The 26,642-nt window shown below is 39.2% G+C and overlaps 1 protein-coding gene across 6 annotated transcripts in view; it reads left to right on the top strand.

The window, feature by feature from the left end:
* CENPC (centromere protein C) overlaps window positions 1-26,642 on the top strand; it is a 108,142-nt gene that overhangs the window by 62,735 nt on the left and 18,765 nt on the right. For 4 of the 6 annotated variants that reach the window (XR_004959960.1, XR_004959959.1, XR_004959958.1 and 1 more), the window contains exons 15-17: window positions 7,288-7,383; window positions 8,915-9,069; window positions 19,204-19,294. Coding sequence is in view for 3 of the 6 variants with exons in the window: in XM_036264618.1 (XP_036120511.1) it covers window positions 7,288-7,383; window positions 8,915-9,069; window positions 19,204-19,294 (342 nt within the window). In the remaining 3 variants the exon portion in view is untranslated. Of the gene's footprint in view, window positions 1-7,287; window positions 7,384-8,914; window positions 9,070-19,203; window positions 19,295-20,705; window positions 20,792-21,694; window positions 21,721-26,642 lie in introns of those variants that run through there. The other 2 variants (XM_036264633.1, XM_036264608.1) reach the window with 2 other exon arrangements.

The raw sequence follows: 26,642 nt of genomic DNA, 5'->3' as shown, positions 1-26,642 counted from the left end.
TTGTTAATGAGCCTCAATTTGCATTTTTTTGCCTCACTTGGGAAAGGCTGCTGCTTTTCCCCACAGCTCTGGGAAGGAGCACACTGGCCACCGTCCTTTTGTGGCTACAACTCAGCAAAAACTCTGAGTGCCCTACAAATCCCAGTTGTCCTCATAGACTTCCAGCCCAGTCTGCCCTCCCTCTGTCATAGCCCCCAGTTGAGTGGCTGTGGCTATTTTACCGCTCTGTCCTGGCTCTCTGAGCTGTGAAGCGGGCTTATTCTTTATTCCCCAAGGGCACTGCTCGCAGCTAAGAGTGCTGCTGTCCCTTGGCTCCCAGCCCACCACCTTCTCATGCCTCTGCAGATCCTACCAATGTCACTGGTTCCTGTCCTGCTGCTTTTTTCCGAGGATTTGTCTTTATTTTAGTTGTAATTCCTGTTTGGTCCTGGGAGATCGTCTGTGTAGCTTCTATTTACTCTGCCTCTATTTTCACATAATTTACGCCTATCTTGTGCACAGCTGGGCGCACAGGCTTCTCTGGTGCTTCAGCACCCCGCAGGTCCCAGGGGTAAGTGGATGGCACAGTGCCTGCTGGGTCACACAGGCCTCTCTGGTGCTTCAGCACCCTGCAGGTCCTGCTGGTAACTAGATGGCACAGTCCCTGCTCGGTTGCACAGGCCTCTCTGGTGTTTCAGCACCCCGTAGGTCCCACGAGTAACTGGATTGCACAATCCCTACTGGGACGCACAGGCCTCTGTGGTGCCCCTGCACCCTGCAGGTCCCATGGGCAGGTACCAGTCTCTCTTGGGCTCTGGCTCCCCACTGCTCTTGTGAGCTGCTGGACCACACAGGCCTCTATGGAGCCCCAGGTCTTGCCGCTGGCAGCTGGGGAGTGCTGCTGCCCCGTGGGGCTCAACTCCTGCTCAGCTTTTGCTGTAGTTTTTAGAGATGGGTCTCGGGTGCTGGTCTGTGCTTCTGTTGCCTGGGAATAGATGTCTGCTCCCCAGCCTCTGTTGCTGGGGATATATCTCGACTCTGATCAGGCTGCTACTGTGAGGGATGGTGTTGGGCTCCCAGCTGTCCACGGCTTCCATGACTGGCACCCTGGGATCTCCACTACCATGCACCGGTCTGTGTTGACACAGAGTGTTCACTGGTCCGATGGTGCCAGATGTGCTGGTGGGCTCAGGTTGCTGGGCCCTAGCCGCTCCCACTGCCTCCTCCCAGGGAAGACCCGGGGTCTTTCAGAATGGTGGGACCTCCCCGCAGCGTAGGGAGAAGCGTCCTGAAGAGCCGCCTACCACGGCAGCCGGTAGTTGGCTGCTCCCGTCCACAGCACAGGAACCTTCTGGTCCTCGCCTTCATGTCTACTCATACTCTCTCATACACTAGCTCACTCTCTCACACACTCACCCTCCCTGTGGTCCTGCCTGCTGCCATCTTCTGAGCCACTGTTCCTCACCCAAATTTTGAAAGTAAACTGATTTTATTATTTTTTAGTGTTTAGATTCTTTAATGTATTTTTCAATTACAGTTGACATTTAATATTATATTGGTTTCAGGTCTACAGTATAGTGATTAGACATTTATATAACTTAAGAAGTGATCTCACTGATAATTCTAGAACCCTTCTGACACCATACATACTTACTACAATATTATTGACTATATTCCCTATGCTGTACTTCACAAAGGATAGGATTCATGAGTATGGTATATGCTTCCATTTATTTGTATGGGTTTTCATTTTTTTCTTCAATGTCTCACAGTTTTTCTAGTCCAGTTCCTTTAACTCCATTGTTAAATTTATTCCTATTTTATTTTTTTGATGTAATAATACATTGTAGTTTTTTAAAATTTCTCTTTCTAATATTTCATTTTTGGAGTCTAAATGTGCAATTGATTTCTGAATATTAATTTTGTATCCTTCTAATTTACTGAATTCCTTTATCAGTTCTAAAATTTTTTGGTAGAATATATAGGGTTCTGTATATATAGTACCATGTTATCTTCAAATTATGGTAGTTTTACTTTTTTAAAAAATATGTATGGCTTTTATTTCTTGTTTGAATGCTGTGCTTAGGACTTTTAATGCTATATTGAATATAAGTGAAAGTGGACATTCTTATCTTGTTCCTAATTTTAAGGAAAATACTTACAGCTTTTCACTGTTGAATATGATATTAGCTATGGGTTTTCATATATGGCCTTTATTGTGTTGGAGTATATATTTCCTTTATTATCACTTTAATGAGAGTTTTTGTCATAGATGAATGCTGGATTTGTCAAATGCTTGTTCTGCATCTGTTCATATGATCATATGATTTTTATCCTATATTTTTGTTTATGTGATGTATAACATTAATTGAGTTGCAGATATTGAATCAAGCTAGCATCCCAAGAATAAGCCCACTTGATCAAGGTATATGATCTTTTTAATATATTTCTGAATTTAGTTTGCTAACATTTTGTTGAGGATTTTAAAAAATCTATGTTCATCATGGATATTGGCTTTTTTTGTAATTTTCTGGTTTTGGTATCACGGTAATACTGGCCTTGTTAAATGAGCTTTTGAACCTTTTCTCTTCGAATTTTATGGAAGTTCGAGGATAGGTGTTAATTCTTTGTTGAATATCTGGTAAAATTTACCTGTGAAGGCATCTGGTTCAGGACTTTTGTTTGTTGGGAGGTTTTTTATTACTTATTTGATTCATTGGTAGTTCTTGATTTAGTATTTGGCAGATTGTATGTTTCTAGGAATTTATACATTTCTTCCAGGTTGTCCAGTTTGTTGGCATATAATTGTTCATAGTATTTTCTTATAACCCTTTCTATTTTTGTGGTGTCAATTGTCACTTTGCTTTGATTTCTGATTTCATTTATTTTGGTCCCTGTTGAGTCTACTCCTTGAGTGTGTTGCTTGTGGAGGTGGCTGGGTGGTGGTGTTTTGCCATGGTCTGAAGGTGTTCCTGGGTGTGCTGGCTCTGGGGCAAGATTAGTTACTGCCTGTGTTCTACCCAGGGCCACCAGGCATAACAGTCGAGGCAATCTACAGATGGCTGCTAGTGCTGGGCTTGGAGGAGCCCAGGCAAAGCCAATTTGTGAACCAATGTTGGATGCTCCTAGTGCCAGGCCTGGGGTCACTTAGTGAGAGGTATGGACTCGCTGAGGCCAGAGCTGCTTTTTTGAGAGAATTTAGGAAAATCTGAAACAGGAGCCAAGACAGGCCATTCCTATAGTAAGCCACTGGAAATAGCTTGGGTGGACCTGAAATTTGGGTTGGGTAGGGCCTCAGGGAATCACCAGGGTGGAGTAAACAGAATGAGCCAGGTCGCTGGAGTGTCCATATATGGCGTCCTTCTGCAGCCCTGTTGTGGAAGGTCTCACCAAAGGAGCAGTGGCCTCCACCTGTACGTCTGTCTGGGAGAAAGCTGTCCTATAGCTTTTGCCCCAGTGCTAAACAACCCAGTTTTTTCCTGTATGTCTCTGGTGCCTTTCATGCTGCCTCCCCGTTGCTGGAGCCTAGAGGGGTGAGTCCAACTAAGTCTGTGCTTTGTCCCTTTAAGAGTTGCTGCCTGGGACTCCAGAAGCCTCAGTCTCTGTCAGCCTTAGTTCCTGCTGGTTTTTACAGCCAGAAGTTATGGAGACTTCTCTTCCTGGCACTGGAACTCTGAGTTTTGGGGCCTGGTGTGGATGGGGACCCTTCGCTCCTCACAGAGGACCTTCACAGCTGAGGATTCCCTCCTGAGTTTTATCTGCCACATGTGGGTGTGGGACCAACCCATCTGTACCTCCATCCCTCCTACCAGTCTTGCTTTGGTTGCTTCTTTAATTTTGTAGTTGTAGGACTTCCATTCAGCTTGATTTCAGGTGGTTGTGAATGATGGTTGTTTTGTAGTTTAGTTGTAATTTTCATGTGGTTGTGGGAGGAAGTGAGTACTGCATTTACCTAAGCTGCCATCTTGACTAGAGGCCGGTATTTCTCCATTCCCATTTTTTAAAATTTATTTTTCCTTTTTGCTGTTCTGATTAGGTATTTTCTACTACTTTGTGTTCCAAATCACTGATTTGATCCTCTGCTTCATCTAATCTGTTGTTGATTCCATCAAAATAAAATGTATTCTTCATTTTATTTAGTGTATTTTTTATTTCTGACTGATTCTTTTTTATGGTTTGTATCTCTTTATGTAAGTTCTCACTGATTTTATCTATTTCCCCCTAAATTCTTTTTAGCATCCTTATAATTAGTGTTTTGAACTCTAACTAGTAAATTGCTTGCCGTTCTTTCAGTTAGTTCTTTTTCTGGAGTTTTGTCCTATTCATTTAGGACATGTTTCTTTGTCTGCTCATTCTGGCAGCCTCCTTCTCTCTTTTTTTTTTTTTTTTCTATGCATTAGGTGGATCCTCTAAGTCTCCTTTTCTTGGCTAGGTCATTATGTAGTATGTATTCTGTGAGGCCCAGTGGTACAGTCTCCCAGATTATCTTAGCTAGTTGCTCCAGGCTTGTCCCTTGTGTGGGTTGTGTGTGTGTCTTCCTGTAATAGTTGAGCCTAGATTGCTGTTGGTACGTCAGTTGGTGGGATTGACCCTCTGGCTGACTGGCTGTGAGGAATGGCCTTGACTGTAGCTAATGAGATGTTATGTGAGGTCTGACCCTACAAACTGGGATTCACTGTTGCAAGGCTCTAGTGCCTGCTGAACCCACCCTTTCAGTGTGTTGTTTATGGAACTAATTATGTGGTGCTCTAGTGTTGTCTGAAGTCAGCCATTGGGTGTGTTTGTTCTGGAGCCTCTTGGGAGGCACTTTGGTGCAGGCCCAGGTCACTCGTTACCTGTGCCCTGCCCGGGGCCACCTGGTAAGAGCTACAGTGTGAACTGTGATTAGTAGCTGCTTGTGATGAGCTTGGAGGCACCAAGGAAAGGCTGTGCTACAAACAGGCCAGCTGTCAATGGTGCAGGGCATGCCGAGGCCAGCCACTGCTTGTTTGTGGTGTGTGGACCTTTGAGAGATTTTAGGGAAGTCCCCAGCACTGACCAAGGCTAGTTACTTTCATGGAACAACCACTGAAAGAGGTTCAGGCCTGGCAGAGGAGTTCCCAGGGAATCACTAGTGTGGGTTGAGTGGTGTTAACCAGGTTAATGGAGACTCAGACTTGGTGTCCACCTGCTCTTGTGGGCTATGTGTGGGGTGAGCTCAACAAAGGAACCATGGCACTCCCTCTCCCCTGCCCAGCCCTTGCCCTGAAGCCAGACAATTCTTTTTTTTCCTCTCATGTCCTGGTCACTTTTTGAGTTGCTCTCTTTACTCTGGAGCTTAGTGCAAGTGTTTGTGAATGAGTCTGTCTGCTTGGGTTCACATGGGTCTCCAGTAGCCCCTTGTCTCACCTGGACAGAATCCCCATTGATGTCCACAGGTAGATACTATGGAGACTTAACATTTTTCGATATTTTGTTCAGATAGAGTGGGAGGGAGGGAGGGAGGGAGGGGGAGAGAGAGAGAGAGAGAGAGAGAGAGAGAGGTGAAAGGGACACTCCGAGTGGGCACCACCAGCATGACCCAACCAGGGCCGGGGACAAACTGCAACAGAGGCATGAGCCCTTATCGGGAACCAAACCTGGGTCTCTCTGGACCGCAGGCCTATGCTCCAACCACTGAGCCAAACTGGCCAGGGCTAGAGACTCAATTTTCCTGGCACTGGTGTTCTAGACTGGCAAGCCTACTATATGTCTACGACTGCTCACTCCTCAGGGGAACCTCTACAGAGATATACTTTCCCATTCTTTTGTTGTTGTTGTTGTTAATCCTCACCCGAGGATATTTGTTCCATTGATTCTTAGATCAAGTGGAAAGGAGGGAGTGAGAGAGAGAGTGAGAAACATCGATGTGAGAGAGACACATTGATTGGTTGTCTCCTGCACGACCCCTGACCTGGGTCAGGTGGGGATCAAACCTGAAACCCAGGTACATACCCTTTACCAGGAATTGAACCCGCAACCCTTCAGTCCACAGGATGACACTCTAACCACTGAGTCCAACTGACCAGGGCTACCTCCCCATTCTTTCTTTTTTTTTCCCTTACCCGAGGACATATTTTGCATTTATCTTCAGACAGAGGAGGAGGAAGAGAGGGGGAGAGAGAGAGAGAAATATCGACATGAAAGGGACACATCAAGTGGTTGCCACTGACCCACATGACCCAACCAGGGCCAGGGACAAACTGCAACTGAGGTATGTGCCCTTAGCGGGAACCGAACCCAGGACTCTTTGGTCCACGGGCCAATGCTCTAACTGCTTAGCCAAACCAGCCAGGGCTACCTCCCCATTCATAACCACCACATGTGTGTATGGGACCAGCCTGTTTCATGTCTCCACTTCTACCAGTCTCCCTGTGGCTGCTTTTTATATTCTTAGTTATTGGAATTTCTGTTCAGCTTGTCTTCAGGTAGTCCTCCAGGGTGGTTGTTCTATAATGTGTTAATGAGAGGTGGAGAGCGTAGCACTTACCTTCTTTGCTATCTTGACTGGAAATCCAAACTGATTTTATTCTTAAAAACAAAACTTATTCATAGAATAGTATAAAACATTTCCCTGTTAGTAAATAGCCTTATCAAATGAACCTTACCTTTTTCATGCCCAGGAATGGTTAAAATAGACTTTATGATGAATTCTTTCTAAGGTATATTGCATACTTCCAGCTCTCTTAGAGAATATGCAAAACCATTTAACTTCTTGATGCAAGAGTTCAAAAGTTATGTTACAACAGGTATACAGAAAATAAGAAATTTAGATATTTTCTTCTGCATTAAGTCATTGTTTTGGAGTTATTGTTTTTTTTTTGTTTGTTTGTTTTTTAATTTTAATTTTTTATCTTCACCTGAGGACATTTTTACATTTATCCCCAGATAGAGCAGGAGGGCGAGAGGGAGGAAAAGAGAGAGAGAGAGAGAGAGAGAGAGAGAGAGAGAAACATCAATGTGAGAGAGACACATTGAGTGGTTGCTACCCACACGACCCCAACCAGGGCCGAGGACAAACTACAACCAAGGTATGTGCCCTCAGCGGGAACCGAACCTGGAACTCTCTGATCCGCAGGCTTACACTCCAACCACTGAGCCAAACTGGCCTGGGCGTGGAGTTATTGTTTATCAGATTATTCAGTTATACATGGAAAGATATCTGTATGCTTCTGACAATTTTCCTTTGCAAATTGTCCATAGCTATATTTTATTCTAGATTTTTTTAAATTGAAAAGAATTTTATTAAGTAGTTTGTATTTTAATTGTATTTTTTTTTTTTTTTTGCAGAAAAAGAATTAGTCATAAATCTGAATATACCTCTGGGAGATCCTTTGCAGCCAACAAGCGTAAAGGATCCGGAAACAAGAAAGATTATTCTCCTGGGTAAGGTCAGGGATGATATTGAAAATGCTTAATTTAATAGCTGATGAGGACAAACTGTTGGCTTGATTGATGACTGGCCTGTCCGCTTTCTCTGTCTTCCTAGCTCTTTCAGAGCCAACATCCAGTAGAGGGTCTGATTCCAATAAGCAGCCCATATGAGGAGTATTCTGGGAGAGTATTGATGGCAGACAACTTTTAGGGGGCATATAGCACCAGGATACACTCTTACTGTTAGGCTGAAAGGGATTGTGGGCAGGATTTAGATAGCCTTTTTCGCAGTGAGATTCCAGTAATGGTACCCGGGCACAAAACCTTTGTGGGGATGACTGGTGAGTGCATCAATCAGCCAAACAAACAGGGTTGACACAAGGTCGTAGAGACCTCCTACTGTATTAAATAGACATTAGTGTCTTGGATGACGATGGGAGGTCCCAAGGGATGTGCATAGTGTGGTGGGAGTAAGCAGGGGACACTAAGGTATTTTTACCAAGCAGTCAGTATTTATATATAGGAAATATTTTAATGTCTTAACAACTGTTGTGTCTGTCTCAGTAGTACCAGGGACTATTTATGTCAAACTAGAGAGGCTGCAGTGCTATTCACACTTAAAAATTTGGCTGTGAAATAGGTTCCATTCGACTTCTTAAGCAGTGAAGTTATTTCTATATTCAGATTGTTTATTTGGTAGCAGAGGTAGGAGTACAGAGAATTTTGTTTAGTGTAGTGTATTAATTAAAAACATGGCTGTACTGTACCAGATTAGAAAAGTTGAGTGTTGTTAGGAGTTCATCATTTTTGATCTGTTTCTTGAATCTGTGTATTTCCTATATCTTGTCAGGTGGGATTAGTAACATTCCCAAATATTCAAGGAAACAGCCAGAAGCTGATGATAGAAGAATGTATTAAGTATAGAACTGGAAAGTTTTATAAGTAAAAAATAAATTCAGAAGGGAGATAGTAATCAGTGAGCAACAGTTGGAACTTTGGTTCCTTAGAGCCTGTACCTGAGAAATAACAATCTTGCAAATGCAAAGGAATTTATTGGCATGATAATGATACATTTGTATTGTGGGCTGTGTTAAACTTTTTAAATATATGGAAGTCTTTCTTGTCTCTTCGCTACTTTTATTTTTCATTTGAGCTGTAATGGAAATAATAACACTTCCATTATTATGATTAATAGCTAAGACTTTGATGTTTACTTTGTGCCAGTGTTATAAATACTTTATTCAAATTAATTCATTTGATATTTACAAGTTTAATATAGGTCAACTATAATTATTTTATAGAAAAGGAAACATAGGCACAGATAGAGAATGTAAGTAACTTGGTTAAGGTTACATACCTTGTAAGACAGACAGAATTTGACATCTGGCATTCTAGTTCCAGAGTCAGTGATCTTAATCATTTTATGTCTTTCTAAGGAAGGTTTATATCTAGAAATGACTATTGTAATTATGTGTGTATATGTTATATTATTGAGCAATGTCATTGCTATTGCTTTATATTTATATTAATATTTTTCCCTTAGATCTTTTAAGGCCACGAAATACATATAAATTTTCAGTTGAAAATGATGAGTTGAAAGTATATAAAACATTGGATACACCCCTTTTTTCTACTGGAAAATTGATATTAGGGCCACATCAAGAGAAAGGAAGGCAGCATGTTGGCCTGGATACATTGGTGAGTATTTTTCTCCATATATTTATGTTTTGCTATTGGTGCATTCCTATTTTATTGGACATGATAAGGTGTTAAAAATGCTGTTTCCTCAGAAATGATCTTATAGTGTACAGATAATTTCTTGTTATACATCTGTTTAGAGTTAGTCAATCAATGGTTATTTTAAAGTTCCTTTTCAGTGTGTAGCAGTGTTGCCTTGAGATTCAGAAGTTTAAGGAATGGTCTTTCCTTAAAGGTATCTTAGACTACTGGTTTGCACAGAAATCATTAGAATTTCAGAGCTGGAGGGGGTTATTAAGATTTAGTCTAAATCTCACTTCTTCGATTGTGTGTTTTAGCAATTAAGAGGTTAAAAGACTTCTTCCAAATCATGTAAGTAGTTAGCAGCAGACTAAGAATTGGGAGCTAGTTGCTTCAATAACTATTAAATAATATATTACTATATATAGTAGTATTACTGGCTGAAGTTATAATGAGATTCAAGGTGAGTGAGTCTCTCTCTGAGTCTCTCATTAGAAATACACACACCTGCAACATTGGTCAGATATATATATATGATATTTCTGCATTTTGAATTTGGAATTTTATAGAATTTGAAAATTGCCAAGTTTTAAGAATGTTTAATATTATATCAGCATTTTAAAAATACTACATCTGAGGCATATTTTTCATAAGTAACATCTCAGAAACTTATGAAATCATGGATTACTAAGGGTATCATATTCAGAACAATTCTTTTTACCGAAAAAATTAAATTGGAAAAGGAGAAAAAGAGCATCAGGACTCTTTGGGTTTATATTAACAATGAAAGGCAAATTGAGGCAAGAAAAGGAAAAAGTACACATGAGAGTCAAAGAGTAATTTATTACTACATCACTATAACTAGAGTCCAGATTTAAAATATTTAAAAATATTCTTTAATCCAAACTTAAAATATTAGAGATCTCCAAGCGTTTTAATTAAAAAAGTAAAAATAACACATTTAACTAAAGTAATAGATGACCCCTGTGTAATCATTAAGGAACAATTAATGAAGATAAAACATTATGAAATGTAATCATTGAATTAATAGCAGTTACCTATTAAATTGTAATGCTTTTATTATACAAAAGGAAATTTGAATAGTAAGTGCTTGAGAGTCTTTTAACATATCTAATATTCAAAGGAATCCATGTTAAAAACAAAGGATACTTTATAATTACAGAATTAGTAGAAATTGTTGGAAAAATATTTGACCTATGAATCTCAGGTCAACAATTTTTCCAAGGAAAATAAATGATAAGTCAGGGAAGCTGAACATACGTGGTTATTCATTGTAACGTTGAGAGCAATTGCAATAATTAGAAACTATTGAATTGTGCTGCAGGAAGAAAATATTTATATTTACATTTTGACTTAGTAAGGAGTTAAACCATTATTTGATAATAAGCAGTTACTTAGCACTTACATGTTCCAGGTACTGTACTAAGCATTTTTATATGAATTTAAGTATATATTATTTTGAAGAATAGCCATATAAGAAGACCTTAAGAATAAACATTTTTAAAAATTTATCTTTATTGTTCAAAGTATTACAGATGTTCCCCACCCCTTTTCTCCTTATTGACCCCCTCTACCCCACTCCCACCTCAGGCCTTCACCTCACTATTGTCTGTGCCCATGGGTTATGCATATATGCATATAAGTTCTTCAGTTAATCTCTTCTTGCCTCCCACCTCCCTCCTTCCCTCTGAGATTCATTAGTCTTTTCCATGCTTTCATGTCTTTGGATCTATTTTGTCATTTTAATTGTTCATTAGATTCCACATATAAGTGAGATCATGTGGTACTTGTTTTTCTATGACTGGCTTATTTCGCTTGGCGTAATACTCTCCATGTCCCTCCATGCTCTCTCAAAGGGTAAGAGATCCTTCTTTTTTACAGCTGCACAGTTTAAGCAAACTGCAAGATAAAATATTCTCTCCATTTTTTTCTGATTACAATTTAAAAATTGAATGACAGAAACTTGAAGAACTTGAAGTAACTGTAGAAAAGTAACATGTTATTAGGTGATTATAGTTGTTCTTTTTTTTCTTTTTCATCCTCATCTGAGGACATTTTTGCATTTATCGTCAGAGCAGGAGGGAGAAAGGAGGGAAGAGAGAGAGAGAAACATCAGTGTGACAGAGACACATCGAGTGGCTGCCACCCACACGACCCCAGCCGGGGCTGGGGACAAAGTGCAGCTGAGGTACATGTCCTTAGTGGGAACTGAACCTGGGACTCTCTGGTCCGCAGGCCGATACTCTAACCACTGAGCCAAACTGGCCAGGGCTGTAGTTGATTTTTATTTCTCCTAAATACAGTCGTCCCTTGCCACATTGCACTTCTCGCGGCTTCACTCTATCGTGGTTTTTTCAAATACTATACTATACTATATTTGAAAAAACCATGATAGAGCAGAAGCCACGAAAGTCGAAGCACAAAGTGGCGAGGGATGACTGTATATAAATAAAGAATCCTACTTCGCGGAAATTCATTTATCGCGATTGAGTCTGGAACTGATTAACTGTGATAAACAAGGGCCGACTGTAGTGCCTTTAACTTTTTATAATGAAAATTAGTTGAAGTTTGTTTTAATAAAATGGGGAGTAATTTTACATTTTTAAACTATTAAATATAGGGGTTTTGTTTCGTTTTATCCTCTTGTGAGGATATGTTTATTGATTTTTAGAGAGAGAAAGGGAAAGAGAGAGAGAAACATTGGTGTGAAGGAGAAACATTGATTGGTTGTCTCTTGCATGTTCCCCAACTGGGGATCAAACTTTCAACCTAGGTATGTACCCTGACTGGGAATCGAACCCACAACCTTTCGATGTACAGGATGATGCTCCAGCCACTGGAGCCACCTGGCCAACGCCTACATATAGGTTTTTGAGAAACAAATAGAAGGACAAGATGAAAAACTAGTATAGATAATTAACTTTTCCTTCAAATTTAGTCTTAGAGAATCTGTATGATAGAGAGAGGGAAGCAGTAGTAGATTTATTAAAATTAATTCACACAAGAACTAACAAATTAACTATGGGAGCTTTTCCAGAAGAGGAGATTCAGAAGTAGAAAAATATAAAAGTTAAGTGATATGTGAAGAATAGGAAAAAAAAAAAAAAAAAAAAAAGAGAGAAAAAAAGCAAATGAACAAAGGGTAGAAATATTTGAAAACTAGACTATAAATATTTCCATAGCTAAAAATAAAATAAAACAAAACAAATAACAAAGTGACAGCAGCCAGTTTCTTAGATGTCTGATTCCAGTTCTGGGCTAAGCTTGCATATTTTTATCATACCTGGTAGCAAACTGTGAAAGACCTTTATGATTGGGTCATAAGGTCTCAGGATACAACTTGAAGATGTTTTCACTGGACAAAGATACGGAAACTTGAATATCGATTACATCAAAATTACATCTAAACTACAGAACACCCATTCAGAATTGCCTGAAATCTGGCTAAATGGAGACACCGAACTGGTCCCACACCCATATGTGGTGGATAAAAATTGGGAGGTACAGAGCACACTAAGGCCAAATGCTGCTTGTTTGAGAGATTTCAGAAAACTCTGAAGCATGAGCTGAGACAGGTTATTTGATGGAAAAGCCACTGGAAATAGCTTGGGTGGGCCTGAAAGTTGGGTGGGGCAGGGAATCGGAATCACCAAGGTGGGGCAAACAATGTGAGCCAGGTGGATGAAGTCTCAGATATGATGCCTGCCTGCCAGCTCTGGCAGGAGGATTCATCAAAGGAACAGTGACCTCTATTAGCACTTCTGCCTGGGAGAAAGCTGCCCTTCAGTTCTCACCTTGATCCTGGACCTTCAGTTCCTCCCTGTATATCTCTGGTACCTTTCAAGCTGCTGCCACAGTGCTGGAACTCAGAGAGAATTAGTCAGAGTAAGACAGCGTGTGGGCCATTTAAGATGAACTGCCTGGGACTTCAGAAGACTTCCATCTCTCTCACCTGAAATCCCCACTGGTTTTTATAGCCAGAAGTTATGGGGACTTCTCTTCCTGGCACTAGAATTCTGGACTGGGGGACCTGTTGTGGGAGGACCTCTGCAATCGAGATATACCTCCCAGTTTTTATCCACCACACATGGGTATGAGAATAGCCCTGCAGTACATCTTTGTCCCTCCTACCAGTCATGACATGGCTGCTTCTTTAATTTTCTAGTTGTAGGATTTCTATTCAGCCAGATTTCAGGCAATTCTGTGAATGATTGTTTTGTATTTTAGTTTTAATTTTGACATTGTGACTGGAGCATCTGGCCTCAGCATGCCTCGTACCTCTTGTTTAAGTGGCTGCAGGCCCAGCACTAGCAGCAACTGGCCTTGGTTTGCAGCTCGGCCTTGCCTGGGCACCTCCAATCCCAGCACAAGTAGCAGCCATGCCTGGTAACCCTGGGAAGAACACAGGTGGCAGCTGACCTTGGCTTGTACCTCCTGGGAGGCCCTAGAGCCAGTGTACCCTTTGGACAGCTGCATACCATGTTGAAGCATATCACCATCTAACCACTTCCATAAGCCACACACTCAAGGGGTGGACTCAATGGGCACCAAAGCCCTGCTAAGTAAGTCCTGCTCTGTGGAGTGGGCCCCTGTACAGCTTATTCTCCATGGTAGTTGGAGGTCGGTAGTCAGTGATCACAGCCAGTCTTTGCAGTTGATTGGCATGGGGGTAAATGCCTCTCATTGATATGCCAATAGCAATCAAGGCACAACTATTAGAGGAAGGTGTATACATCTTATGGTGTTGCACCTTGAGTGCCCAGCTTGGGTGATGGGCAAGGCTATGCCACTGGACCCTACAGAACATCTACATTAGACCATTCCACCAAGCCTGGGAGATGTTGTAGCTCTACCTAATACATAGAAACAAACACAGGGAAGCCACCCAAATCAGAAGACAAATATCCCAAATGAAAGATCAGAACAAAACTCCATAAAAAGAACTAAACACAATGGAGACAAGCAATCTGTTAGATACACAGTTCAAAACACTGGTTATAAGGATACTAAATGAATTTAGAACTTGAACAACATAAAAAAGGACCAGTTAAAAATGAAGGATACATTAACTGAAATGAAGAATAAATTACAGGAATCAGCAGTAGAGTAGATGACGTTGAGAATCAAATCAATAATTTGGAATATAAGGAAGCAAAAAACACTATCAGGAAAGCAGAAAGAAAAAAAGGATAAAAAAACAAGGATAACATAAGGAGACTCTGGAAGAACTTCAACTGTACCAACATTTGCATTATGATTGTGCAAGGAGAAGAGAGAGAGAACAAGAAATTGAAAACCTATTTGAAAAATTTATGATGGAAAACTTTCTCACCTGGTGAAAGAAATAGACATACAAGTTTAGGAAATGCAGAGAGTCCCAAACAATATGAATCCAACGAGGCCCACACCAAGACACATCATAATTAAATTGCAAAAGGTTACAGACAAAGAATTTTAAAAGCAGTAAGAGAAAAGCAAGGACCTACTATCAAGATTACTCTACTCAGCAAAGCTGCCATTTAGAATCAAAGGACAAATAAAGAGCTTCTCAAACAAGAAAAAGTGAAAGGAGTTCATCATCACCAAACCAGTATTCTTTGAAATGTCAGAAGGCCTTCTTTAAGTAGAAGAAGGGAAAAAAAAGATAAAAAATAAGAACAATAAATGCATATCTATCATCATTTGAGTCTAAAAACAACATAAATGAACAAGAGAACAGAAACAGACTCATGGATAACAGAGTATATTTTGACAGTAGCCTGATGGGAGGGGGATAGGGGAATGGGTGAAAAAGGTGAAGGGATTAAGAAGTACAAATTGGTAGTTATAGTCATGGGGATGTCAAGTACAGCATAGAGAATATACTCAATAATATTCTAATAATTATGTATGTGTCAGATGGGTGCAAGATTTATCAGGATGATCACTTAGTTATGTAATGTATAATCACTGGGGTGTACACCTGAAACGAATATAATAATGTATGTCAACTGTTATTGAAAAATAAAAAATGAAATAAATAAAAAAAAACCCCAAAACACCAATAACTTCAGTGGATTGATACACATCAATTATCCAAATCCATGAATTTGTAAAGCTACCACAAAAAGAAAAACTAGAGGGATACTACTGGAATTGAGTGGGTAGAGGTGATTTCACTGTTGGAGACATCTAGGAATCCAATTCCTTTTTTTTTTATTTTCATCCTCACTCGGTACATGTTTTTGCATTTATCTTCTTTTTTTTATCCTCACCCGAGGACATTTTCCCATTTTTTTTGTTCAGGTAGAGTGGGAGGAAGAGAGAGGAACAGAGAGAGAGAGAGAGAAACATCGATGTGAAAGGAACACATCAAGTGGCTGCCACCCGCACGACCGACCAGGGCCAAGGACAAACTGCAACTGAGGTACGCGCCCTTAGCGGGAACCGAACCCGGGTCTCTCAGGACCTCAGGCCGACGCTCTAACCGCTGAGCCAAACCGGCCAGGGCGCATTTATCTTCAAATAGAGTGGGAGGGACAGAGGGAGGAAGAGAGAGAGAGAAACGTTGATGTGAGAGACACATCGACTGGCAGCCACCCACACAACCCCAGCCGGGGCCGGGGACAAACTGCTTCTAGTGGGAACCAAACCCGGGTCTCTCTGGTCTGTGGGCTGGCACTCTAATCACTGAGCCAAACCAGCCAGGGCAACTCTTTTTGACAAGTATGGTAAATAAAGGGGAAATAGCCCTGGTTGCTTTGGCTCAGTTGTTTGGGCATTGTCCCATGCACCAAAAACAGGTTGTTGGTTCAATTTCCAGTCAGGGTACATGCCTGGATTGCGGGCTTGATCCCTGGTAGGGGGCGTGCAGGAGGCAGCCAATTGATGTTTCTCTCTCTCTCCCTCTTTCTCTCCTCCTCTTCCTGTCTCTCTAAAAATCTATTTAAAATTAAAACAATTTTTTTTTATGTTTTTAAATTTATTAAATTTTGTTGGTTAATAGGATCATAAAGGTTTCAGGTGTGGATTTTTATGTTACAAGATCTGTATATTGCACTGTATGCCCACCACCCAGAGTCACCATGTATTAGGACCCCCTTCATCCCCCATCCCCAAACCCCTTCCTTCTGCAACCACCACACTGCTGTATGTGTTTATGACTTTCAGTTTTATATCCCACATATGAAAAAAAGAAAAATAAAGGGAAATAATTAAACATTTATTTTGCCTTTCTCATATAAACTGTACTATTAGTTAACCAAATTAATGAGGGGAAGTTTGTCCTTGTTAGAAACATTTCAAGTAATAAATGAAGATGGAATGTTAGAAAGAAATAGTACCAATTTGCCACCCCTGAGAAACTGTTGGATTTAGTCATTGATCATCAATGTCTGCTAACATCTCAAAAGAATACACGAGATGTATGTGCTTTCTGGTGGAAGAATACAATATCTATGAAGTAGTCTTGCTTGCCCCACCTCCTTAACAAACAAACAAACAAAATCTGAATTTGGTAAGTCTCTAGATCTACTCATTTACAGGAAATAAAGTATGGTGGACCTTTCAAATGACACTCTGAGGTTGTAATCAGCAAAATCAGCTCTGCAAAGATTTTTTTATAACACAGTTTGCTGTTTTATTTCTTTAATAAGTAAGCTGCAAGGATTAAAAAAGAACCAGGAGAAACCTATAATCCAGGTTCCCTCAACCATTATTCACATTTGGACTGGATAATTCTTTGGAGAGTGTGTGTGTGTGGGGGGGGGGGTGGGGGGGGGTTGCTATCCTGTGCATTGTAGGATGTTTAGAAGCATCCCTGGCCTCTACCCAATTGATTCCAGTAGTACCCTTCTAGCTGTGAGTATCAAAAGTGTCCCCAGAAATTGCCAATTGTTCCTTTAGGGGCAAATCATGCCCAAATTGAGAACTACTATAGATTGAATAATTTAAGACACTTGGATCCCAGTGTAAACAAAACCTTAAAAATATAACATTTAAGAGATAATTGGAAATTTGAATACTGACTGGGTATTTGATATGAAATATTTATTTTTAGGTATGATGGCAGTGTTGTGGTCATATTTTATAAAATCACAAAATATTTATGAATGATTTATAAGGCTGGGCATTTCAAAATAATATAGAATGGAGAAAGTAGACTGAGTAGGGTTGGTGTTGGTATTAGATATTCATGGGAGTCCATTATTCTATGTTTTTCAAAAGCCTTCTTAGTAAACTGTTTGCAAAAATGAGGAGTGGTGTGCTTAGAGAGCCAAAGTGAATAAAGAAGGAAAAAACAGCCCTGGCCGGTTTGGCTCAGCGGTTAGAGCATCAGCCTGCGGTCCTGAGAGACCCGGGTTCGGTTTCCGCTAAGGGCATGTACCTTGGTTGCAGTTTGTCCCCGGCCCTGGTCGGTCGTGCGGATGGCAGCCACTCGATGTGTCCCTTTCACATCGATGTTTCTCTCTCTCTCTCTCTCTCTCTCTCTCCCTCTCTCTCCCTCCCACTCTACCTGAACAAAAAATGTCCTCGGGTGAGGATAAAAAAAAAAAAAAGAAGGAAAAAACACCTAGAAATATATGCTTGACTTTCAAGATCATGTTGTTTGTTACCTTTGTCTTTTAAATTGAGGCAGAGTATTTTTAGAGAAAATAAAAAATACTTTTTTATTAAATTATAAAAGTACCTTGAGAACCACTTCAAGAGTTTTTTTTTTCCCACTTAAAGAATTAGTATATGTAGTCGTTAAGAACATGACTTTAGGAATCTTCAGTGCCTGAGTTCAAATCCAACTCTGCCATTTACATTGTGATCTTGGAAAGTTACACCACTTTGAGCCTCATTTACCTCATCTGTGAAAAGCTATTAAAATAGTACTGGTCTCACTGGTAGGTACAAACATTAAAGGAATAAAAATAAAGTGCTCAGAACAGTGGCTGGTGTAATGTATCGGCTATATAGGTGCTAGCTACTACCTGCTATTGTTTTTCTGGTATTTTAGGTTCATTTCCCAAAATGGTAAGAAAAAAATAGGAAGAAGGAAAAGAAGAAGGAGGGAGGAGGAGGAATAATTTTCTATGGCAAAATATACTTGATGGCTGGGTCTTAAAATTTGAGTCTCAATGTTTGAAGGCCTTATACTTTTTATTTATTTCCCCCCCAAAACAGATCATTGCTAGGTACTTTCTGTGTCTGAAATATAAAATTTGCCTGTTTGAATATGGAAGTCTGTATGACCAAGAGTTAGATTTTCTTTTTAATTTTCTTAATGTTAATGCTTGTTTAAATGTATGATTTTATTTATTTTTATTTTTTGCTTTTTGTTCTCTCTTTGATTTATTAGTCAGATTAGTTACATGTCCCAAGCGTGTAACTTTAAAAGAAGTTACATAATACCTATTTTTCTAGTATAGCTCAGTGGTATTCTTTATAGGAGTTTTAAATTTTCATAAGCCAGTAAATAAGGGAGAATGACATTTTTACTGTGGTTTTTTTTTTTGCCACTTTAACAAATTACCACAAATCTAGTGACTCAAAATGTAGAAGTTTGGTGGGCTTGGCTGAGTACTCTGTGTAGCGTGTCACAAGGCTGGAACCAAGTTGTTGAGAGATCTGTATTTCTCTCTGGAGGCTCTTAGGATGAATCTTCTTTTAAGTTCACTCAGGTTGCTGGCAGAGTTTGGTTCCATGTGGTTGTGGGACTGTGGTTTCCTTTTTCTCACTGGCTATTGGCCAAAATATTCTCAGCTTTTAGAAGTAGGCTACCTTCCTTGGCTCATGAACCTCTTTTCTTATGTGCTGGAAACACCACAGATCTCCTCATGTTTTGAATTTCTTTGACTTCTCCTCGGCTTCATCTCTCTTTTGCTTCCAGCAGGAGAAATTCTCCATTTTTAAGGGCTTATGTTATTAGATGGGACCCATAGATAATCCAGGATAATTTCCCCATTTTGAGGTCCCTTTTGCCATATACTTTAACAAATTACAGAGACTAGCACATGGACATATTTTGAAAGCAGTTATTCTGCCTACTACATTTTTTGAAAGTTTCTTTGGAGTATAGTTGTGATCGTTCAATTTGAAATGACATTTTAATTTTTAATTTTACAGGTTTTTTATGTTAACTTTGGTGACCTTTTATGTACCTTACACGAAACACCTTATGTAATAACAACTGGGGATTCATTCTATGTTCCTTCAGGTAAGAATAATTAAAGTAATTTTCTTTCACATGGTTAAATATTTATATAGTTGCTCATGAGCATCATATAAATGGAAGCTACAGTGGTCAAAATGAAGTGGGATGTGACTGATGCCAAAGTTTGGTACATATATATTTTTTAAAATTTTGTCATTAGGTAAGTATATTAGTGTTCTGATACATGAAAATTGAACAAGAGTTGTTTAGTTTATTGCTGAATATAAAAATATTTAGTTAGAAAATTTGTATCCACAGTAGAGGGAAAATTGTTTCCCTTGTGTTATCTCTAAGACATTATATAGTCAAACAATTTTTAGTAGGTAATATAATATAGTATGCTTCATCAGCTATTGAAGAACAGAAGTCTTTGGAAATAGGGATTTTAATTAATTAATTAATTAATTAATTAATTCATTCATTCAACAAATGAGATTAAGAGTCTATCAAGCATTGCTCTAAGAATGTGGGGTATATAACAAAACAGGCAAAAATCCCTGCCCTTATCAAGGTTACATTCTAATGAAAGGAGACAACAATAGTAGCTGTGTTTGTGTAGTCTTTTGTGTGTCAGCAGTTATGAACACTTTGCTTTTATTAACTCAGCTAATTTTAATATGTATCAATTTCTAATATATAGAAAGTCACAGCATGGTATGCAGTTCTATAAATCTGCCTTGTGTACTGTTAGTCTGTATCTCACTTTTGCTGTTATTAATTTATTCAAGAGTAGCATTTGCCTTTTTTTTTTAAATCCTCTCCTGAGGATATTTTTTATTGCTCTTTAGATAGAGTGAAGGGGGGTGGGGGGGAGAGAGAGAGAAAGAGAGAGAGAGAGAGAGAGAGAGAGAGAAACATTGATGTGCGAGAGATACATTGACTGGTTACCCCCCCCTCCCCCCCGTATGACCCTTACCAGGGCCAGGGATTATATCTGCAACCCAGGTACATGCCCTTGAGCAGGAATCGAACCAGTGCTATAACTGCTGAGCCAAACCAGCCAGGGGGCATTTGCCATTTTTGAACTTTGAGATTTTATTTTACGTAATATTTTACTTTTTATACTTACTGTGTTCTAGTTTAAGGGAATCCACAGCAGTTCCAAAGTCCCTAATAACCATTGGGTTCAGAGAGATTTTTTTCCTGCATTCATCCTTGTCTAATTTATCTTTGTGTTCATTATCAAAATGATGTGGAATTTACATTCATTCAAGCCTTATATGAATCACAGGTGGTGGTAAACTCTTGGATTTTTCAATTAATGGAATTAAATAAGATATAACTTTGGATTGGATGAATTGATTTTTGGTACTATATACTTTAATTGCCTTAGTGATGGCTAAACATTTAATCAAAAGGAAATAATCTTATGGAAATAATTTTTAATTTTATTTTCTTATCAACTTGCTTCTAGGTAATTATTACAACATCAAAAATCTCCTGAATGAGGAAAGTGTTCTTCTTTTTACTCAGATAAAAAGATGAAAGATGAACCAAACTTTAACTACGTGTATATATATATATGTGCATACATGCATATACATATGTAATAGTTTGTGTAGTTGGGACATTTAACGTGTAATTATTTGTGAAGTTTTAAAATAAAAATTTTATTTAGTTTTGTGTGTACTTGTATCTGATCAATTCAAAATCCTATATGTATTTTCTAATTTATCCACAAATATATACAAAGCCTCTAGTGATGCCCATATTCTTAGTATTTTAATAATATAAGAAGATTACCAAAGTCACTGTTCCCACAGTGAAATGTAGAACATTTTTCTTTGTCAGAAGAGATCTGATTAATGTGTCCATTCATTTAAAAATCTTTTCCAAATACTAGTTTTAAGTCACTACTCAAAATAATCCAGTAATACAGGACTGTGGTAAATGGTACATCTGCATTAAATTCCTTGGACTGTTATAACAAAATAGTGCAAACTGGGTGGCTTAAAATAAAATATTATTGTCTTATAGTTTAGGAGACTAGAAGTTTGAAATTGATGTGTTGGCAGGGCCATGCTCTCTCTGAAACCTGTGGGTTTCACAGTAATGCTTCTGCTTAGAACCTATCTTTCTATTAACAGGAGAGTCAGTGTGAAAGATTGTTACAGAATGACTCAGGCTTTCTTCTTAATATTGCCAAGCACTAGAGATATGTAGAAAACTAAAGAGATTTAGGGGGGGAAATGGTTAAATGTCAGAAACAAATTACTGGCTGCTATTCCTGAATTTATTTTAAGTATTCCCATACTAATCTGAAAATCTTGGTTCCATTTGTCAGAATTATAATTCAACAGTATGCTTTAACTTTTGCTTTTATTAAAAAAAATTAAAATTGGTGTAGCTGTATCACTTTTTATGTGAAGCTTGCTAGAATATTTTTACTGTTATTTTTTCTAGTGTCTCCATAAGAAGGTTCAGAGTTTGATATATGAATAAACTTCCCATCTGGCTTTCTCATTCAAGAGTTATGTGACTAGATGCATGTCCACGTTTACCTAGACCGGCCAAAATTTTGTCAGTCACCTCTAATGAATTTATTTATTTATTTATTTTGAGGGAAGCATTTATTTTATTGCTATAATTTACATATAGTCAAATGCATAAATCTTAATTACAGCTTAATGGGTTTTTGATGAGAACATCTTATACCTAAATAACTCACAAAATTTCTGTCACTCCAGGAAGTTCCTTTCTCTTGTATCTAAGTCAGTTCCTGCTAACCCCACTTTTACCTCTTGGGACACTATTCTCTTTATCTCTATCGGTAGGTTTTACTTCTTCTAGAGCTTTATAGAAATGGACTCATAAAATATACTTTATTCAGCAAATATCTAAGATTCATCCACTGTGGTGTGTATATTAGTAATTTATGTTTTATTGCTGAGTGGAATTCCATATGAATATACCACTTTATTTTTCTCTTGATGGACATTTGGGTGGTTTCCTGTTTTGAACTATTATGAATAAAGCTGCTATGGATATTCTTGTCAAGTTATGTAATGGACATATATTTTTGCTTCGTTTGGATTGATACCTATGATGGAATTGCTAGGTTGTAGGATATGCGTATGGTTAATGTTATGAGAAACTGCCCAACACTTTTCCAAAGTGATTGTATCATTTTTATACTCCCACCAGCAAATTATGCAAATTGCAGTTGCTTCACATCATTGCCAATATTTGATGTTATCGGTCTTTAATTTTAGCCATTCCAGTAGGTTTGAAATGAGATCTCTTTAGGAAGATACAAGTTGTTTTTGTTTTTTGAAATCCTCACCCAAGGATAAGTTTTTATTGTTTTTAAAGAGAGAGGAAGGGAGAGAAACATCAATAGGTTGCCTTCCATATACACCCTGATCGGGAATTGAACCCTCAACCTGGATATGTTCCCTGACCAGGAATTGAACTCATGACCCTTCAGTGCTTGGGACAGCACTCCAACTAATTGAGCCCCACCAGTCAGGACAGGAGGATACATGTGGATACATGTTTTGTGTTCTGTCAAGATTTTTATTGATTTTAGAAAGAGTGGAAGGGAGAGAGAGACAGAAACATTGGTGTGAGAGAGACACTCAGTCAGCTGCCTCCTGCATGTCCCCCATCTGGGGATCAAGCGCGCAACCCTGGCATGCACCCTGACCGGGAATTGAACCAGCACCTCTTAGTCCATGGGATGACGCTCAATCTACTGAGCCACACCAGCTGGGCTATTATCAGGGTTTTTAAAGATTGCTTAGGATTTTCTATGAATTTATTCTATATATACCGTCACATCTATAGATAAAGACGTTTTTATTTCTTTTCAATCTTTGTGCCTTATGTTTTCTTTTCTTAACTTGCTATACTGGCTAGGACCTCTCCCGCAAAGTGTCGATTAGAAAGAACAACCATCCTGTCTTGTGCCCAATCTAAATGGCATTCAATATTTCATCCTAAAGTATAATGTTGGCTATAAACATTTTATATATTTTTAAAAATTAGATTGAGAAAGTTCTTTGCATTTCTAGTTTGCTGAGATTTTATTTATAAATCCAGAATCTGTCTGTGTCTATTGAAATGATCGTATGGTTTTCTCATTTGTAATGAACCACTTGGTGAATTACATTTTTTCCTTTTTTGAAATTTTGATTTCCCCTTTCATTTTGGGGATACAGCCCACTTGGATATGATATACTGTTTTATTTCTTCCTGTATTCAATTTCTTCCTATTTTGTAAAGGGTGTGTGTGTGTGTGTGTGTGTGTATGTGTCTCAGTCCTTGAGGTAATAGTTGTTATGAATGACTTGTCAAGTGTTGGTGTCAAGGGTTACGGGCATTATAAAATGAATTAGGAATGATTTCTTCCTTTTGTAATCTCTGGTAGAGTTTATACAATATCAGTAATATTTCCTGCTCAAATGTTAGAAAGAATTACCAGTAAAACTATCCAGGCCTTGAGTTTTCTTTATGGGAAGATTTTAAATTTTGACTTTAATGTATTTAGTAAGTATCAGAGTATTCAGATTTCTTGTCTCTTTAGTTTTGGTAAATTTGTTTTTTTGAAGAATTTGCCTATATCTAAATTTTCCACTTGATTTGCATATATTTTATAATATTTTCAACAGCTTTCTTTAGATTTGACTTAGTCTTATGATATGTCCAAATTGATATAAACATCTAGAACACAAATTATTCTATATAATTGTTTTGTTTTTTTCTTGGTTAGTTTTGCTAAACTTTTATCAATTTTGTTGCTCATCCAAAATAATTAACTTTTTTTCATTGATATTTCTCTGTTGTCTTCTATTTCTATTTCATTGATTTTGATTATAGTTTACTGCATAATACTTGGGCTTGATTTGTTCCTTTTTTCCTAGCTTCTTAAGGTAGATGATTAGATTATTTTTCCTTCCTTCCTTCCTTCCTTCCTTCCTTCCTTCCTTCCTTCCTTCCTTCCTTCCTTCCTTCCTTCCTTCCTTCCTTCCTTCCTTCCTTCCGAATATATTACAGATGTTCCTCATTTTCCCCCCATTACGCCCTCCTCCCCTCTCCTGCTCCCGCTCCTGCCTTTCCCCACACAGTTGTCTGTGTCTATTGGTTATGCATGAATGCACACAAGTTCCTTGGTTTATCTCTTCCCACTCCCTAACCCCCCCTTCTCTCTGAGGTTTGTCAGTCTAGCAACCAATTTGTACTTCTTAATCCCTTAACGCTTTTCACCCATTCCCCCATCCCCCCTCCCATCTGGCAACCAACAAAATGTTCACTGTATCTATGAGAATGTTTCTGTTCTGCTTCATTTTGTTTGTAGATTCAATTGTTGATAGATATGTATTCATTTCCATTTTGTTTGTTCATATATATATATATATTTTTATCCTTACCCGAGGACACCCCTCCATATTTTGTTCAGATAGAGTGGGAGGGAGAGAGAGAGAGAGAAACATCTATGCGAAAGGGACACATCGAGTGGCTGCCACCCGCACAACCCAACCAGGGTCGGGGACAAACTGCAACCGAAGTACGTGCCCCCAGCAGGAACCGAACCAGGGTCTCTCTGGATCACAGGATGATGCTCTAACCACTGAGCCAAACCGGCGAGGGCTGTTTGTTCATATTTTTTATGTTTTTCTTCAAGAAGACCGGTCAACATTTCATTTAATAATGGTTTGGTGGTGATGAACTCCTTTAGCTTTTCCTTGTCTGGGAAACTCTTTATATGGCCATCGATTCTAAATGACAGGTTTGCAGGATAGAGTAATCTTGGTTGTAGGTTCTTGCTTTTCATCACTCTGAATATTTCTTGCCACTCCCTTCTGGCCTGCAAAGTTTCTTTTGAGAAGTCAGCAGACAGGCTTATGGGAATTCCCTTGTAGGTAACTAACTGCTTTTCTCTTGCTGCTTTTATGATTCTCTCTGTCTTGAACCTTTTGCATTTTGATGATGATGTGTCTTGGTGTGGGCCTCTTTGGTTCATCTTGTTTGGGACTCTCTGTGCTTATCGGATGTATATGTTTGTTTCCTTCACCAAGTTAGGGAAGTTTTCTGCCATTATTGTTTAAAATAGGTTTTCGATTTCTTGTTCTCTCTCTTCACCTTCTGGCACCCCCAAAATGCGAATGTTGGCATGCTTGAAGTTATCCCAGAGGCTCCTTACACTATCCTCATTCTTTTGGATTCTTTTTTCTTTTTGCTGTTCTGATTGGGTGTTTTTTGCTTCCTTATATTCCAAGTCCATGGTTTGCTTCTTGGCTTTACCTACTCTACTATTAAATCTGTGTAAATTATTCTTTGTTTCAGTTAGTGCCTTCTTCATTTCTGACTGTGCATCCTTCATTTCTGACTGGTCCTTTTTTATGCTCGAGGCCCTCACTAAGTTCACTGCGGTTCTCACTAAGTTCATTGAGCATCCCTACAGGCAGTGTTTTGAACTCAGCATCTGTCTTTTCCTGGGGTTTTGTTCTGTTCTTTCATTTGGGACTTGTTTCTTTGTCTCCTCATTTTGGCTGCCTCCCTGTGTTTGTTTCTGTGTATTACTTAATGAGAGGTATGGAGCTAGCTGAGACCAGATGCTGCTTGTTTGAAAGAATTTAGGAAAACCTGAAGCAGGATCCAAGACAGGCCAATCCTATAGTTAAGCAAGTGGCAACAGCTTGGGTGGGCTGAAAGTTGGGTGGGGCAGGGCCTCTGGGAATCACCAGGGCAGGACAACCAGTGTGAGCCAGATTGCTGGAGTCCCAGATATGGTAGCTGTCTGCGGCCCTAGGGAAGGGCTCACCAAAGGAACAAAGGCCAAACAACTCAGTTCTTTCCTGTATGTCTCTGGTTCCCCTTGAGCTGCCTCCCCTCTAAGCTTAAAGGGAGTGAGTACAATAAGTCCATGCGTGGGCCCTTTAAGAGGATCTGCCTGGGGCTCCAGCCGCCTCAGCCTCCCTGAGCCTCAGTTGCTGCTGGTTTTCCAGCTAGAAGTGATGGGGACTTCTTTTCCGGGCACTGGAACCCTGAGTGGGGCGCCTGGTGTGGGATGGGGACCACTCTGTCCTCAGGGAGGACCTTCCCACCTGAGGTATCCTCCTAATTTTTACCTGCCACACGTGGATGTGGGACCAGCCCATCGTGCCTCCGCCCCTCCTACCAGTCTGGATGTGGCTGCTTCTTTAATTCCGTAGTTGTAGGACTTCCATTCAGCTTGATTTCAGGCAGTTTTGAATGATGGTGGTTCTGTAGTTTAGTTGTAACTCTGATGTGGTTGTGGGAGGATGTGATACCGCTTTTACCTATGCCGCCATCTTGACAGGGAAGTCTTTTTTTTTTTTTTTTTTTAATAGCCTTTTTTTCCTTTATTGATTTTAGAGAGAGAGAGGAA

This window comes from Molossus molossus, unplaced genomic scaffold (genome assembly GCF_014108415.1).
Source record: "Molossus molossus isolate mMolMol1 unplaced genomic scaffold, mMolMol1.p scaffold_m16_p_1, whole genome shotgun sequence".
In the NCBI taxonomy this organism is placed as follows: domain Eukaryota; kingdom Metazoa; phylum Chordata; class Mammalia; order Chiroptera; family Molossidae; genus Molossus; species Molossus molossus.
This window is presented reverse-complemented; position numbering and strand designations above follow the sequence as displayed.